Source organism: Stylophora pistillata, chromosome 2 (assembly GCF_964205215.1).
Source record: "Stylophora pistillata chromosome 2, jaStyPist1.2, whole genome shotgun sequence".
In the NCBI taxonomy this organism is placed as follows: domain Eukaryota; kingdom Metazoa; phylum Cnidaria; class Anthozoa; order Scleractinia; family Pocilloporidae; genus Stylophora; species Stylophora pistillata.
This window is the reverse complement of record NC_142520.1, coordinates 3,873,300-3,891,592: the sequence shown is the minus strand read 5'-3', so window position 1 is coordinate 3,891,592 and position 18,293 is coordinate 3,873,300. Positions and strand designations below refer to the sequence as shown.

General features: G+C 39.3%; 2 protein-coding genes across 3 annotated transcripts; both read right to left on the bottom strand.

Annotated features, from left to right (window-relative positions):
* Nucleotides 1-193: 193 nt before the first annotated feature.
* Nucleotides 194-4,868, bottom strand: LOC148736720 (skeletal aspartic acid-rich protein 2-like). The gene is made up of 4 exons (XM_088747085.1): nucleotides 4,516-4,868; nucleotides 2,650-3,071; nucleotides 1,513-1,737; nucleotides 194-1,188 (listed from the first exon to the last, which is right to left on the bottom strand). Exons 1-4 carry the CDS (start codon nucleotides 4,556-4,558, stop codon nucleotides 862-864), a joined length of 1,017 nt encoding a protein of 338 aa, XP_088603211.1. The 5' UTR covers nucleotides 4,559-4,868; the 3' UTR covers nucleotides 194-861.
* A 548-nt stretch (nucleotides 4,869-5,416) lies between these two features.
* LOC148736719 (skeletal aspartic acid-rich protein 1-like) lies at nucleotides 5,417-13,249 on the bottom strand. 2 transcript variants are annotated; one of them, XM_088747090.1, is made up of 4 exons: nucleotides 13,093-13,249; nucleotides 9,373-9,788; nucleotides 7,734-7,946; nucleotides 5,417-7,422 (listed from the first exon to the last, which is right to left on the bottom strand). In XM_088747090.1, exons 1-4 carry the CDS (start codon nucleotides 13,139-13,141, stop codon nucleotides 7,144-7,146), a joined length of 957 nt encoding a protein of 318 aa, XP_088603216.1. In that variant the 5' UTR covers nucleotides 13,142-13,249; the 3' UTR covers nucleotides 5,417-7,143. The 2 variants fall into 2 exon arrangements, with proteins under 2 accessions (XP_088603216.1, XP_088603217.1); XM_088747091.1 differs by lacking the exon at nucleotides 13,093-13,249 and adding an exon at nucleotides 12,268-12,445.
* Between the last annotated feature and the right edge of the window lie 5,044 nt (nucleotides 13,250-18,293).

Sequence of the window (18,293 nt, the reverse complement as noted above, 5' to 3'; positions counted from 1 at the left end):
AAGAAAACGAGAAAAGACTGGAAACAACACTTAGGCAGCGCAGTAGCCCCACCATCTTTGTTTCTTCTCCCGCTGCCTTTTAAAATTACACACCACAATTGGCGGTAATTTCACAATCTGATCGGCCAATTTTCGGTTGTCGATAAGAGTACAGACAATGGCTGCACGCGTCAACATGTCACGCAACTTGCCATGCACTGAAAGAATCGTTTTATTTGGCGTCGATATTGTGGTAAAAACAAATCGACAGGGGTTCATTGCGGTTTTACGGATTCACCTGGCTGCGCCTCGTTAGTCTACGACATTTTGACCTCTGTGATGACGAAGAGTTTTGTCCATAAGAGTACAGACCATGCCGAAAACACTGTTGATTTGTTAAATATCTTTTAACATCAGTATTTCTGGAGATGGGATTTTTTAATATAGGCAAATGGAAACAGATTGCGACAAGAGGGAGGGAGAGGTAGTACTTTTCAAAATATCCCGACGCCAACTTTAAGTTTGGTTTTGAAATATTCTGCTACAAATCAAATAATTTTGGTTTATAACAAGTTAGTGTATTTTGTACAGGAAACTTCAAAAGTTATGAAAACCTTTTCGAATGGCGGGAGCAATGATTAGGGTTTTCAAAATGGTTTCTAAGATAACCACGCTTTTGGGCTTGAATATAGCTCAAGGTAGGCTATAAAAAATGGAATATACTTCGCAAAGAGGTATACATGTACAATCAATGCATCGAGTGTCATTAGCAGGCACTTTCCCAGGGATAAGTTGAGTATCCCCTCCCCACCCCCTCCCCGTACATCAGATTAAAGCAGCGTGTATAAATTCTCAAAGGCCTAACGAAAAAACTTTTAGTCCTCAGTTTAACGTGAATATGGCTGCCAGTACCACAAAAAGCAGCGGGAGATTCAGCTGAACAGAAACCGCGTCGTCTTTGTTGTCTTTGTTGTCTTTATTGTCTTTGTTGTCTTTGTTGTCTTTGTTGTCGTTTTTGTCGCCTTTGTTGTCTACGTTTTCATCGTTTTCCTCAATTGTATCCCCCAATGTCACCCCTGGGTCAACTTCAATGGTTTTGCTGAACTGATCGGCGGGTACTCGGAAAACAAGTCTGTGCTTGTTGCCAGTCGTCTCGAGCTTTGGGTAATCACTGCTGCTAAAGTTGGCAAATTTTCCATTTATTTTGCACTAGAAAAAAAAAATTAAAAGAGAAAAAAAGGGACGTTAAATCTGTCGTAAGTTGAAAATAATAAAAAAGGTAGACCTTCCAGTTGCAGAATATATTGTGCGAACGCTCTCCAGGAGGTGGTTTTTTAAATTGACTTAACTAGAACACGAGAAAGAGAAAACAACAAAAACAACCCGAGAAACTGAAACGTTCTGCTGATCACCTACCAGTGATTCAAGGAATTTTTTCTGTTGTTTTTAATTTCATCCCACTCGGGTTGTTAGGCAGGTAAGCGGCTACAGAAAGTGTGGTATTTTGCATAAATATTCGCTTTAGAGTCATACCTTACTGGCAGCTGACATTTCGTCATCGTCCTTAGCTCCACTGCCAAAGCGGAAATGCTTGCCGCATTTACCCCCTTTCCGGCATGGCATATTTCGAGGAAGTTTCTTGGAGTTACCATCACTGCCTTTGATATCAATGTCTTTACTTGGTTTTTGACCTTTTCTTCCTTTGACAACAAGTCCCAGTTCGATTTCCTTCGCCTCACTCGAAGTATAGTTTTCAAGCTAAAGAAAACCTTATTATTTTAGTAAATTGAAGTAAGAAGTAGTTCGAGACTGCCACCGCGAGGATCTCTTTCGTACATTTCTTAAAAGCCGCAGCGCACATATAAGATTTTTATATATTCTTAGTCATTGATTCGTCATTTCACGGGTTTAATACGAACCAGCATAATGACCAGCTCCCTGTTAGCTTGCTCGCTGAATTGGTAGAGCACTGAACAGGTATCGCATAGGTCATGGGTTCAAGTCCCGTACAGGCCTAATTTTTTTTTCAGGCCTCACCTAAAATACTGCTTAAGGTAGTCTTCATTACTGCGAGGTTCTGTCGTACAGCTCGAGACTACGTTGAACTTTTCTTTCATTCATTCTGTGATTGTCTCGCGCCACCTTTTCAGCGAATGAAATTCAAATTTCAACATATCTGTGGTGGGGTGGATGCTATTGCTAGAAGATGTTGAAACCAAATCCAAAGCAAAAATTCAAACCTAGTTTTGATATTTTCTCTATCAGAGCAACTGTCTCTCTAGGGAAACTGATACAACGTAACTAAACACAAACAGGGAAATTCCTTTCAAAGCTAGAAGACTGATAAAACTGATTACGTTTTGGATGAGGTTTATCTGTGGAACAGCCTAGCCGATAGTTTACGTTTTCCTACGCAAGAATCAATTCCCTTTTTGCGTATCTATTTCAAAAAAATTTCTCTGACAGACTTCTGTACCCGTTTATATTTGAAAATCTACTGCATTCGGGCTATACCAGCCGAGTATCCTTCATTTATCACATGCAGCACCATCTCAAAATTAACAGTTCACGCTCGCGCTAAAATCTACACAATCATAGTTTCTATTCATAGAGATAACATTAAATCTAAAAGTTTAGTTTTTACATAATTAAAGAGAGATGAGGGTGCACCTTCACGAAGAATTTCAAGGAGCCATTTTTCATAGCTATTTCATCCTCGTCGAATTTAATTGTTCCGTTTTCGCAAATGACGTACAGGTCAACGTACAGGTTCGCCTTTTGAGCCCTAAGGTTGGCTGTGAGCGAGAGTTTCATCGCCTTGAGACCCTGCAATACGGCAGATTTGTTCAAAGTGCCCACGGTGAAATCTTGAGTTTTAAAGTTGCCAACGGACCGACCGCCTTTGATCTCCTTGCCATTCGCCCCATATTGCTTCATGTCATCCAACTCTACAGTGAAGGCATTGGCGAAACTCGTGTTATTTCGACAACGACGAAACAGAACCTTTCCAGACCTGCCAAGAACTTTAACACACATGCCGCCACAAGTTGCACCGTTGAAATCATTTGCTAAAGCCAACAAAATGTTGGCAGCTGAGGAAAAATGAAAATCAATAAATTTATAATTATTCAAACTTACAGTGCGATATAACACCCCGTTGACGGCGAGTTGATTTCAAGACAAAACATCGTGGTATCGTTCCAGTTCGCATGGCGATTTTTTGTTTTGAGCCCATTATGTCAAATTTGCACTTTGTTTTTAACATTGCCTGCAATCTACAAAAGCAGTGTGATGTGGAAATCGCAGAATCGACTTTTTGAAATTACATGCCCATATCTTGCATGCAAACTCTACAGAGGCTCCCCAAACGTAGGGAAAGGTTTTTTCAAATGCTTTCATATTTCCTGTGAAAATTGATTGGGAAGATTTTTATACTGAGCTCAACACCCTTGGGGGTGAAAGGAGGCACTGAGGGAGAAATTGTTTTATCAATTTTTACGTCTAAAGGATTAATCATTATAATTCCATTATGGCCCTCTTGCATCGGTGATTTGCAATTTTACATAGTTTGAACTCCAGCTAGAAGGGAGAATTAACAATCCCATCTTTGGGATAAAGGGTTGACGTAAAACTAACTAAATATCACAATCACTGAAATGACGGAACCATTCAAAATTTTAAAGCAGTGATCATGCGAGTCGTGTGAGGTGCAAAACAAACAGACGTTGTCATGGTGATGCAAAACATGTTTCTTGACTACTGAAAAATGCATTTTCTATTTGCGGTAAAATTAAAATACTTGCAGCAAATTTATTCATTTGATTTTTAATTCTTAAATTCCAGTGAGTAAAAGAGTTTTTTTCTTATTGGATTTATAACTGATTGAAATTATTTCCTTTGTGATGTTGACACAAATTCCTCTAGCTTCCAGAGCTTCTGCCCAATCAACTGGAGAGGCCAAGTTACACTCGGTCAAAGCAACGATGATTGCACGAAAGAGATGACCTCAAAGGCTTACAGTATGACATCTAATATCCAAGGATTTGAATCAAGAATAAACAAAAGCCCTGGCCAAAATCAACGACTCCCATACAATATTTGGGGGTAGAATTTTATCCTTTGGTACCAGAAGTTGTTAAATAATTGCTCTCCAGCAATTTGAAAATGGACACGAACGCATTGTTGCTATGTACACCCTTTAACATAACTTGTTTTCATCATCACGATAAATCACACTCTAAACCGTATTGTTAATTTCACTTCTAGAACATGTGAATATTCTGTCGTCCGCCATTTAACGAAAAAAATATATTTCTTACTGCGTGCTAGGTCTCACGCATTTATCAAAATAAGCCAATGCTACCAACTTCTTGTTGAATTGAACAAACACATACACGTCACCCATATCAAATAGACCCCTTATTTCCAAAGAAATGTAACAGCGATTTTAAGGGAACAAGAATGTGTTAACCGAGGTGAACCCTCTCCAATAATGAAGTCTTCAGTCGATGGCTAGTTTTGAAAAGCAAAACTTACCTGCAAAGGCAAGAAGAAACATACAGCTTGCTTGCAAAGTCATGTTCTTGAAGTTTTTCTTGCTTCAAGGAAATGTTCCTTTCGCAAAAAAGGACGCCTTACTTATGTATCATAAAAAGTTTAAAATAATCGTGGCACCTCCACGAATCAAATCAATAAAGCGAAAAACTTCTCGGATGATCGCTAATTTGCAACTGAAAGTAGGTGCGCCGCGGACTTGGCTCAATATTCAAAAGCTACGGAAGTAGTTAATTCTGCCCGCGATCTTTGAAGCATACCTTTAACCCTACCCTATTTCACTTCATTGAATTCCCGAACTGTTTTGGTTCATTGATAGACTAGCCAGAAAAATGAAATGTTAATAGAAAAATGAAATTAATTTCTGATCGCGAGAAAATACCAGAATTTATGAGTAAGGTTTAAAAATGTTGCGTGACATGGCTAGTACTCGAACAAATCACGTCCACGCAAACATTTTGGGTCTTCGACAAGCGACCACTCAATGCAGGGTGACAGCCTTATACGGTGCAGTTTAACAGGTTCTACTGCACTCCGATTCCCAGGGCAGAGTAAGGAAAGATAATCGAGATTGTAAGGCTGCTTCTTAGCAATTTCGCCCCAAAATCTCATCAGCAATTCTCCTTACCGTCCTCTATCCAATTCTTATGATGTAATTTTGGAGAATTTGGTATTAGATCAACTGATTATCTTTTAATTGATATTTTCTTTTTTCGTCATTTGTCTGCTTGATATTGTATTGATATTGTAAGGAGAAATGTTGTCTTTGTCGCTCGTGGGAGTTCAGGGTTAAACTGGGCTCGAGAAGCTCAAATAAATTTAAGTTTTTGGCCGATTTAGGGTCCTCAGTGTTTGCACACAGCCATTGACCATATAAACGAACTTTGGTGCAAACGATTTATTAAGTTCAATAATCAGGTCAGACTGTAGAGTGTTACATACACATGATAATAATATTTTTTATCAACGTATTACACTTCGAGACAGACAAATATTACACCTGTCACGCAATCATTGCTTTGTCGTGGACACCTCACTTGTGCAAATAATCTTAAAGACAAAATATCTCAGGTTATCTAACATGCTGGCGCAGCGAAGAGGGTCGAGAAAGGGAGGAGAGACTGGAAACAGGTCTCAGGCCCCCCAGCTAGCATCTCAATGATGATTCCGTATTTCTCGTAATTTTTCAAGTCGTGAGTAATTGTTTCAAAGTCTACAACCATGACCACTGTTTGTTATTTCGTGGTTTCATGGTTTCTGTATTCCCATCATAACCTCGCTAAAAGCCATTATGTGTACGTATATAAATCAAACTATTTTTGATAATCGAATATATTGATTCATTATTACGTGCAGTGAAAACGATTTTGAAAGAATTATGCCGCCTTTCTCCTTCTCTTTCAAATTTTCTTTTATGGACGGAAGGCCCCAGTACCAATGGTGTAGATAACTCAGCTTTTTCGGGAGTTTCACCCATCGCAATTAATGTTACTCAAATTCTACAAGCTCAATACTAAATTACCAGAGGTTCAAAACTAAAATTTGCACAAACTGAATGCCGGATAACTGAAATTACGTTTGCATCTAAATTTGAGTATCTTGGAAAGTATATCAATATTTAAATGAAGTACATATCTATAATTGGAGACGAAATTGTTGACATATTGACCCGATTAACACCGTATTACTTCAGTTTTATCTCTTTTTCCCATGTTAAGTTAAATTATTTGTCTCCCCCTCTTGGAAAACGAAAAGAGAGTTTTATTGTGACTCGATGAATTTTTAGCCACATACGGGCGATATTGAATAAGGAAGGGGGAGTCCCGTCTATGATTTTGGGTGTAGTAGAAACAGGAGCGTTGGATGTATTCTACACATGACTGGTACTCTCCAGACATAATGTGTCAACTAATTTTGAAGCTGATTGTAGATTTGTGGAAACGAGTTATCTCGCATCACTAATACTGCAGTTACACTGAGCTCGTTATTGCAAGAGACATCTTAATAGACCTCATTCTTACAGTGATTTTACAGAAACCTGGATTTGGAATCGAGAAATTTCCTGGCTGTTATTGTTTCTTAAACAGCTCTCACGTCTTATCGAAAAAAAAAGAAAAGCTGCCGAAGAGGATAAACAAAGAAAAAAAACCTTTTAGCTAAGACCAGGGTTTTATTCAAATTTGGAATGAAGGAGTTTAAGAAACACAATCCGAGGAAAGGGAGAGAGGGAAAGAGTGGTACTCCATTCGTTTCTCATTATTAGCCATGCAGAACGTTCTATGTACCACCGTTTAGTGTCTTTGGAATCAGTTTTGAAGCAATCTGCTCTGCGTGTAAGACCAGAAATCGAGTTTTATGGTCTAGAACAAGGTGCTACATTTTGCAGAGGGAGCTTAAAAAGTTAAATTAGGTGTTTCATAAAGAATGGGTAAGGGTTAGTCAAGTCCCAAAATGCCTCACGACCAGTTCTAAGAAATGCCTCCAGTGTTATTTGCACGCACTCTCCCAAAAAGAAGCCGAATACCACTCTTCCCGTCCCTATGCGTCCCTACATCGGGTTAAAAGCGGCATAATTTCTCAAAAGCGTATAACGTACTAACTCTACTGTTCTCACTTGAAAGCGAAAACAGATGCCAGCATCACGAAAAACAACATCAGGTTGAGCTGAGCGGCAGTTACTGCATCACTGTCATCGCTGCCATCGCTGCCATCGCTGCCATCGCTGCCATTGTTGTCAGTTTCATCCCCCAATGTCACTCCAGGATCGATTTCGATGCTTTTGGTGCCATTGCCGGGTACCCGGAACACAATTCTATGCTTGCCACCATTCGACATGAGTTTGGGATAGTCGCTTTTGCTGAAGTTGGCAAGCCTACCATTGATTTTGCACTAACAGAACGGAAAAAAAGGAAAAGGAACTAAATAAAAAATTAAATGAGACGTAGATCATGAAAAGATGCGCAAATTTCCAGCAGTAGAATTTATTCTGTACATAAGCTCACCAGTAGGAGGTTTTCAGACTGTGCTAATCTAAAGCATGGCAAGATATGAAAACAACAACAACAAATCTAATGCCGAAACGCGAAGGTATTGCTTATCAGTGACTGATAATTCCCAACATCTTTCCACTTGGAGTTGTTGCGCAGTTCAACCAAGCGAAAGGCTGAATTGTTGCTTAATGATTTCGTTCAGAGTCCTACCTTACTGGCAGCTGACATTTCATCATCGTCCTTAGCTCCACTGCCAAAGCGGAAACGCTTGCCGCATTTACCCACTTTCCGGCATGGCATGAGTTTCTGGCGTATGTCACTCTCGTTGATGTCCTCGTCTTTACGTGGTCCTCGGTTTTTTCTTCCTTTGACAATGAGTCCCAACTCAATATCCTTCGTCTCACTCGAAGTATAGTTTTCAAGCTACAGGAAAACAATGAAATTTTGAACTTACTTGGTGAATTAAGTGAAAATGAAACAATATTTAATTCAATACCGAAATTATTTGTCTTTGCGCTGTTGTATCTTTAAAAGTTTGTTCTTGTTGTTGTTTTTGTTTTTTTTTTTTGGTTCTGTCTTGTTTTTGTTTTGTTTTTTTACTTCACTTTGCGACTTTCTCGCTCCGCCGTCTCAATCAGTCTGCTTCAAATTTTTTTACAAATCCATAGTAGGTGGACCCAGAACGTTTCTCGAAAGGTGCTTGGCACCATTCTGAGGTTAAAAGTCAAACTATTGACATCCTCGATCCATTAGAGCGCATCTGTCTTTAGCAACGTATCTATGCCTAGATTAGCCTAACGAAAGATATCCTTTACAAAGCTAAAGGTCGGCACACACGTGGGGAGTAGTCCCTGTGGCTAGTCCCAGCGACCAGTTTCATGCGACTAGTCCCTTCGTGTGAACTACACATTTCTGTGGTCGCAGGGACCAAACTTTGGTCCCTGCGACTGGTCGCACGAATTCAAACTGGTTTCAATTCGTGCGACCAGTCGCAGGGACTTGTCGCATTAAACTAATGTTTGTCCCTTCGTGTGAACTGTTTGTGCGACCATTCCCTGCGACTAAACGGTAAATAAGCTGATCACGAGTCAGTACATGATTTGTAAACATTGCAGTTTCTATGAATTTTCCCTGAATTCTAGATTTCTACAAGTGAAGAATAAAAAACTATTTCTAGTTTTGTAAACATATACAGATGTCTTGGAGCCGTTTTGATGGAATTTTTACCCTATTTGACACCGTGTCTGTTAAAAAAAACAAAAACAAAACAAAAACGGAACACGTAAAAGCATGAATAATCCGACTAGATAATTGTAGTTCATTTGCGTTCATGTTTAATAGTGCTACAATGAAAAGTTACCAAATTTTCATTGTTTTCGTGTAACGCCCCAGACTGAGAAAAATCTTTTGCCTCTTAATTTTCCTTTGTTCTTGTGCAATTGAGTGCCCGCGTGTTGAACGCCTTAAGGGACTAGTCCCTGCTACCGGTTCCCTCGTGTAAACCCTTCAAAGACTTGTCGCATGGACTTGTCGCAGGGACTAGTCCCCTCGTGTGTGCCGACCTTAAAGGACTAGCAGATCATTTACGTTTTTCCATACTAGTATCAATTTCTTCATTGCAACTTTAACTCAACCTTTTCCCTGAAAGGGGCATAGTTCGGAAAAACAGACTATTGTTTGAAACCGAAGAAATAAATCTAGTCAAGTCAAATTAAAATAGACACGTCTTTCAAATCGTCTCATTCAGTACCATCCCGTAAGTTGATCACGCTCCTGCTAAGCCCTACGGGATTATAATGTCACAACATTACATGTAAAAGCTTAATTTTCGGGGAAAATAAGAGTGTACCCTCAAGTAGAATTTCAGTGACCCATTCCTCATTTCCATTTCATCATCACCGAATTTGATCGTTCCGTTTTGGCAAAGAATGTAGAGGTCCACGTGCAGGTATGCCATGTGCCCTTCGAGATTTGCCTTGACGGAGAGCTTCATCGCCTTCAGATTTTGCAATGTGGCAGCTTTATTTAAACTACCGTGGATGAAATCTCTAGTTTTAAAGGCGGACCGACGCCCTCCGATCTCACTGCCATTTGCCCTCAGTTGCTTGGCGTCATCCAGTTCTATGGTGAAGGCATTAGCGAAATTCTTGTTGTTACGACAACGACGAAACAGAACCATTCCAGACCTGCGAAGAACTTTCATGCACATACCGCCACAGGTTTCCTTGTTGAAATCAGCCGAAAAAGCTGAGAAAAGATTGGCAGCTGTGAAGAGAAAAGAAAAACAGTCATTGTCCTTCTTTTATACTCAAACATCACCTCGGCCGGCGGTTTACAAGGTGATTTTATATTTCGGTGGAGAGCTCTGCCATATATTTACTGTGCAAATATGAAGGGCGAATTTCTCAGCCCATTACAGCAATGTTTAGGTGGTTGCTATCTTGAAAAGAAAATCGACCGAATCACTACACAGCCTTGTGATCAGCATCAAAAATGTGGGAATGGGCGCAAATGTAGATGAATTTGGTCACCTGTCATAACAATGGGCAAGAATCTCCATCGCTGCAGCGGACACACTAGGGAATTTTCCCCAATCATAGTTGTTGGAGTATTAAATCAATCGCGATGTACATCACAATGAAAACTCTAGCTAACACAGTCATTGAATTAAGGAAACTTCGACAGTCTGAAATATTTTACTGACTCCATACCCGGTCCATTCAAAACCCACCCACCACCAGTTTCTTTCCTTGCAGCTTTCGTTCGAATTCTAATTTACTAATTTACTCCGTTTTCACTGCATTAATTTTTGCAGTGGGGAAGGACTAGAAAGGAACATAGGAACCATTCGTGCTAATCCACCCTCCCACCCATCCCATTCCAGGGGAGGACATACATCACGCAGTATACTCGTGTGTGGGAAATTAACGTCTCCAACCCCTAACCCTGCAGTAGACGGGATCTCCATTTATTCGTCCCTATCTGAGAAGACTAGAATATCTAACCATTTTTTGATGTTATAGAAAGGTAGAAAATTCTTCTCAATTATTTTAAGACCCTGAGTGTTGGTACGGCCGGGGCTCGAACCCTCGACCTCCCGCCCAACAGTCCGGCGTTCTATCCATTGAGCTAGTTAGTTCGAATTATTTCAACGATCGAACCACCGGTTTGCGATAGCCTAAATACGTTTTATAAAGAAATACCACAACGTAAAACTGAGACAAAGAAAATCTGAAAGAACTGAAAGAAATAAACCGCTAAGAATTTAAAATCAGTGATCAGGTAGGCTGTGTTTGGTGCAACAAACCGAAGTCGTTATGGTAAGGCAAAACATGTTTCTTGCCCACCAAAAATTTGACTTGTCTTTTTTTCTACTGCTTTCTCTTAACAATGGTTTGTTCAAGATTGCTGAAAGAGCTGCATGATAGATATTTCATGGCGAAACTGAAACGGTTGTCTTTTCGTATTTCGTATCAATTTATGTTGATGTCGCTATGTAAGGTGTGGTAAATTGATGAATTTGAGACTTGTTCGAAACGCCAAATCCTTGTTTGAACATATGTAAACTTGAAAAACAATATTTACCAAGTAACAGCTTCTATATTGCGAAATCTGCTAACGAAAGCAATATTGAGACTTTCGTTGCTCCCATCGACGACTTCTAGCTGAGGCTGCCTTTTGATAGAGACTGAGAGTTTAAGACCATCATATGCGAGATCTGCATTATAGAAGACACTATGTGACCCCGTTTGCCATAGTAACGGCAATTTTTAATTCAACATTTGCCTCCAGTAAAAGGATCAAGCACAATGAATATTTCTTTCAACAAAGGGAAATGATAAACGTTCTCCCCTAAGTTATGAAAACTCGATTGATAAACGAAAATGATATTAAGGTGACTTTCGAAGCGGGACTTTGCCCGTACAGCGGGAAGTAAAAATGGAAATTTACTTCAATTTTATTGTCACTTGCAATTAAAAATGGTGGACACTGAAGATAATGGATTCCCTTTGTCTAACAAAGTTTCCTGGCAAAAATAGAATACTTATCAGCAAATCTAGGTAACTGCGATTTTCAGTTTTTAAAATCTTGAAAATACGTTTGGAATACTGTTGATATTATTTATATCGTGATACTGCCATGACGGTCTATAAAGTTTCAACTCAACAACTGGATAGACCAAATTAGTCACCTAAGTTTCGACCTATGATATTGCACTTTATTAAACCAAAACTTGTTGAAACGAATTGCATCAAATATAGCAAATGGGATCCGCAAAGATATGTAAAACCTCACAAAGATAACCGATGTCTTCCTTTGCTTTGTTTTAGAACATAAGAAGGAAATAGCTGATAAAAGAGAATATTGCTGTCTGTTTATATTGACTCGTATACATCGATATCGCGCAAACCAACAAAGTTTAAACTTCTAAAATGCGAACTACTATATCAGCAATAAATCACAAAGCAAATTGTCTCATTGATCGAACGGTTTGAAAATGTGATCATTCTTCATTTTCTCTCCGTTAAAAGAAGAATTCGAGGTAAAATAACAGAACGAAGTGCTTCGTACTTTGATGTGTTGAGTGGAACAGACAAAAACACGTGAAATATGATTCAAAATTTTCATTCCCAGAGACTAGAATCAACAGTTACGGGACTCCTATGAAAATTTAAAGAAATATAAGCCCTCTGCATTCTAAATATTGCTTCGGTCGATGAGCTAGATTCAAATGAAAACTTACTTGCAAAGGCGAGAAGAAAAAAGAAGCTTGTCCGAATAGCCATGTTTCCTTCGCTCTGCAAGCTTCCTGCACAAAGATGCCCGCCCTATACTGAGTAAGAGTTATAAATTTTGGTGATATTTCGCACAAACCAACGATGTGAAAGAAGCAGTGAATAATAGCTCATTTGCAACTGAAAGAAACGGGGCTGGCTTAAGTATCACCTTCCCTAGCAACGGTCAAACAAGCCTATTGTCTCACAGACAGGAGGGACAACAAATTAATCAGACGCTGTGAGCGATAGTAGTGAAAGCTATGATTTTACACTTATTTCGCTTAATATAATCGCCGTGCGGACTGATTTTGGCTCAATTATCAAGTAAAACAGAACGCCTTTGGCCGAACGAATTTATTTCGCGTCACCAATCATTGGTTTCGAGGTGTCATTTAACATGATTACTTTCTCTATCTCTCTCTATCCTTTATGGTTATTGCACACATCAAAACAACTTTAATTAAAAATAATTTTTAGCATGGAGCAGTTCTAAAGCGACCTCGTTGCTACTGGCTACTACATGCAAACAAATCAGCTTTGCTGAAGCAGGTTCTGTCCTCGTGTACCGGTTCACGAGAGCCGATACAAAAGACCGAACAATACACAACAGCTAATCAATGACTCCTAAACAAAGAAAGAACAATGGTAATTCCCTTGTGAACCGGTACACCAGGACAGAACCCTGAAGCAGATCCAATTTCCAAAGACATTGACCGCTGATATAAATAGCATACTGGGTTCATCGAAAATGATGCAAATTCATCCTGTTTGAAGAAAAAGCAAGAACTCACCGGTAAATGCGACAAGAAATACGAGACTTGCGCGAATGTTCGTCCCCATTTTAGTTTGCTGGCTTCAAAAGCGTGATTCTTGCACCAAACCTGCAGGCACGGGATTAATAAACTTCACACCTGACTAGAAAAAGGTATGACAATTCATGTGAACAGACAAAAAAGGAAGCATGACGAGCTACAGCTAATTTGCAACTGAAAAGAAATTGTCATGGAAACTGTTATGAACACAAAAACAGAATTGACACCTGCAAATCTGATGATCCGTAGTGGCTCGCTGTTTAGTAAGTACATTGACTTCCATTCGAACGCTTTGTGAAAGGTAACTCTGCATTTATTTATTCTCAACGAACGTTGGGTTTGATTCCGTTCTAACAATAGGTATCATGAGAGCATTGTGTATATTGAACTAATATAATAAACTGACTCAAGAAAAAAATCTACTCTTTTGTGGTTGTCTTTTCGCAGCTGACGATAGTTTCGTTAATCTGGGATACATTTATACGCTTGGATTTAAATATAGTTGCATTCTTGATTCGAGCTTGCTTACTACATATATGAATATATGTACATGAGAAATACAGGACTTCTTTCCGAAACCACTAACACTTGATATGTAGATTTCCCTGTGATGTACAATTTGCTTAAGATACGGGATTTTTTTTTTCTTTTTTGCTGTTTTTCAGATGGTTGGATTCGATTTACTCTTTTATATTCTTATGCCTACCCATTCAAAACAAATGAAGGATCCAGTGAAAGGACGCAACAATTGTGTAAATTTCACAGGCGGTTTCATTCACACAATTAATCTTAGTAGGTTGCAAACATCGATGAAATCCGTCTAATCAAATACATATATCTTATTAGACGTTTTGTTATGTAGTATCGCTAAGTATTTTTACAAGCTGTGTCGTATTTGATATAATAATAATAAAAATAATAGTGATAACGGTTTATTATAATAATAATATTAATAATAATAATCAATAATAATAATTATAATAATTTAATATTTATATTGCGCAAATTAACATGTGGATATGATCAAATGCGCAACACTTTTTTGGGGACTTTGGCCGGACTGCATCAGCAGTTTACAAACAATCGAAAGGAAACTTATTTGAAGATGCCCCCTTCCCCCACTTCCCAGTAAACAGGCCAGACCACATCACAGTAATCTCGTGAGTGGGTTCTTTAACGTCCCCTGCCTAACCAAATTAACTAATTAATAGATGCAGGAGACGGGACCTACGGTTTATTCATCCTTATCCGAGAAGACTAGAATGTCTATCCATTTCTTATTGAAGACTGAGTTGACCGCCATTGAGCTATCCGCTCTATCCATTGAGCTAACCGCCTCCCGGTTAGCTCAATGGATAGAGCGCTGGACTGTTGTGCGGGAGGTCGAGGGTTCGAGCCCCAGCCCGACCAACACTCAGGGTCTTAAAATATTTGAGAAGAATTTGCTACCTTTCTATAACATCAAGAAATGGTTAGATATTCTAGTCTTCTCGGATAGGGACGAATAAATGGAGGTCCCGTCTCCTGCAGGGTTGGGGTACGAGACGTAAATTTCCCACGCACGAGATTACTGTGTGATGGATGTCCTCCCCTGGGGTGGGATGGGCGGGTGTCTTAGAGGGTCACTAGGGAGAATACTTTCAAAGTAATTGGTGTCACGCTCTTAAAATAAAAGGTTATTTAAGAAAGGTAGTGCATTCTCCTTAGTTATATTAAGACCTTGAGTGTTGGTCAGGCCGGGACTCCAACCATCGACCTCGACCTCCCGCACAACAGTCCAGCGCTCTAACCAACTGAGCTAACCGGGAGGCGGTTATTCACAGTATATCCACATAAAAATTGTGCCTCTTCATCTGTGAAGGCCCACGATACTAATATTTAATATAAAAACTAAATTATAATGACTAACATGAAAACTGAAGATGAACGATAGACCGAGTAAATTCATCGTGTCTTTAAATTTGACAACAATTGAACAGAAAACCAAGATGTTAAGTGACAGTTATATTTCGGTATAAACTATACCATCATCAGACTGAAAATACATACAAAACTAGGCGCTTAAATAGATACAAAAGGTATACTCAAGAGAACAGGCAAAGTTCTCTGCTGGATTTTAATCCACTATTAAGTGGTGGTGAATGGCGCCTAATGTGGAAGGCCTCTTTGTATAGTAACAGGTTCCAATTATCGTCATAATGTAACATTGTGGCGTTATTCTGAACTACATTGATTGCGTATTCATTATTGCCGGAAACAGTTGGTGTGATGATGTTATTTAAAGTATCCGGTAAATGAAATAAATTATGTATAAATGTTAAATGTTCGCAAGTGCGTAGATGTTTGTAAATCGCACTCTCTTTATCAGTTAAAGCATGTTCACGTGTTCTGATGAGAAGGGTTCTATCAGTTTTGCAAATGTAGGATGACTGACAGCCGGGACAACTGAATTTGTAGACGAAGTGTGATTTGTTTACAAGAGGTACTTTGTTTAGAAGAGGTCACAAAATTTCTTGGATCAGAGCACTAGTCGACCGCATCCATAGAATCTGCTCATCCAATATGGTTATATTTGAACTAAAACATCTCAAAAAGTTCACCTCATGGAACGGCTTTCCGTCTCGTATTGCTCGTGCGCTTATTCGCCGCTTCTCGTACAACGCCCTCAATAAGAGCCACACTACAGCCACCAACCCCGAAAACAAAGATGAGCCCGTCACCATTTGGCTTTCTATTTCCTACATTGGCGAGAAAACATCACAACTTTTACGTTCCTTCAAACGAAAGCTGCGAAGACACTTAAAAAACCCTAACACCCAGATTATAATTCGCGAGAAAACCACAAAACTATGCTTCTTCACCAACAACAAAAACAAAGTACCTCTTCTAAACAAATCACACGTCGTCTACAAATTCAGTTGTCCCGGCTGTCAGTCATCCTACATTGGCAAAACTGATACAACCCTTCTCATCTGTAGAACCCTTCTCATCAGAACACGTGAACATGCTTTAATTTACCGGATACTTTAAATAACATCATCACACCAACTGTTTCCGGCAACAATGAATACGCAATCAATGTAGTTCAGAATAACGCCACAATGTTACATTATGACGATAATTGAAACCTGTTATTATACAAAGAGGCCTTCCACATTAGGCGCCATTCACCACCACTTAACAGTGGATTAAAATCCAGCAGAGAACTTTGCCTGTTCTCTTGAGTATACCTTTTGTAACTATTTAAGCTCCTAATTTTGTATGTATTTTCAGTCTGAGAATGGTATAGTTTATACCGAAATATAACTGTCACTTAACATCTTGGTTTTCTGTTCAATTGTTGTCAAATTTAAAGACACGATGAATTTACTCGGTCTGTCGTTCATCTTTTATGTTCTCAAATTATCATCTAGTTCTGGCTTTTATAATGACTAAATTGTAATAAAAACTATACATGAAAGTAAATATGTAGAATATATTGGTTGGTGGTGGTGGTTGTTTCTATATCCATACAAGGAAGACAAAGCGCGCGCCTTTAAGAACGCCTTGCAGAGCCTGCAGTATTCTTTTAAATCTGTGCAATTCCTGTATTTGCTGGCAATTCATTAAAAATCATGGCTGCTGAATGCTGAAAGGTGCCTTGTACAAATGGAACATAAAGGCTTGGAGCAACACTGGAACGGAGATGCCTAACGGGTTTAACGACGTGCAAATTTAAATGAGTAGTCCAGTGGTCAGTGCGCTGGACTCTGGGTTAAACGGCCCGGGTTCAAGTCCTGGCTGGGGCTTCACGTTGAGTCCTTAAGCAAGACACTTCAATCACATTGTTTCGTCTTCTCGGATAGGACGTAAAGCCGGAGGTCCCGTCTCTTACAGGGTAAGGGGTAAAAGACGTTAATTTCCCACGCACGAGATTCCTGTGTGCTGGATGTCCTCCCCTGGGGTGGGTTGGCTGGGAAAACAGCAGGTCCACATCAGCTTATACAGTTGCCAATAAATTCAACCTGCTTGAACAAATAAACATGATGATGATGATGATGATGATGATGATGATGATGGGAGGGCCACTTATCAGAATACAGTGCTTTAAAAATAGTCTTTAGTAGCGAGTAGTCCCTTAGATCCAGGATAGGTAGCCAGCCAAGATCTAAAGTGCCTGTTTACATATTTACAAGTGACGAAACTAGGCATAGCGAACTGGAGCCTTTGTAGTCTAGCTGAGAAGAACTTTGGTAGTGGACAAAAAACAATGTCACAGTAGCTTATTTTAGACAGAATTAATGTCTCTACCAAATGTTTCCGCAGTTTAAAAATTTAGTAAAAGTTCCTTATTTTTCTTAAGTTTCTCAGAGTCGCATAACAAGAGTTGAGAATAGAACTGATATGAAATTCCAATTTAAGATTCGAGTCAATGTGTACTCCCAGGAGTTTTGTAACATTTATATGTTCCAGTGGTTTACCGGAGATTTCTAATCGCACTTCCAGATTTCCGAGAGAATGTACATGAGCCATCTGTGGAGTTGAGATAAGAATGGCCTTGGTTTTCTTAGAATTCAGGGCCAGGTTTGAATCATTTGACCAGGCGCCGAGCGAGGCCTACCAGGGTCGCATTCATGCTTTCCGCTTGAGATGTGATCTGCGGTGAAGAACAGCTAGAATCACAGGACGAATGTTCTTATTTCAGTGCCTTTAGGCAAAATCTAAAGCAGTCTTAAAGGTTGAGTAAAGCTTTAATCGTCTTTAATTGTCAAATAAAATATCCGAAAGCTAACTCTAACCTTTAATGAATCTTTAATTGAACATAAGTTTAACTTTAGTAGCGCAAATCTTTCAGTATCCTTTAAGTGGTTTCTTTTTTGGCACAAAAGAGGGTGTTTCATTAAAATGCATTTAATTTGACTTTAAGGTGAGATTTAAATGAGTATAGCTGTTCTGACATCTTTAACTCATGCATTAAAGATAGTCTCATTGTAATCTGAACTGTCAACAGAAAATTCATCACAAATCAGCTAACACTTACACTGATGAGCCAGAAGGGCAAATTTTGTTCTACGTGCAGCAACGTGAGCTCACAATTCTTTCTGGGGTTGAAACATCTTATTGAAAGCGACGGTTTCACTCCTTGCATGGAGTGCGATGACAAGAAAGGAAATGTTTTCTGCGCGCGCTTTAATGGCTGC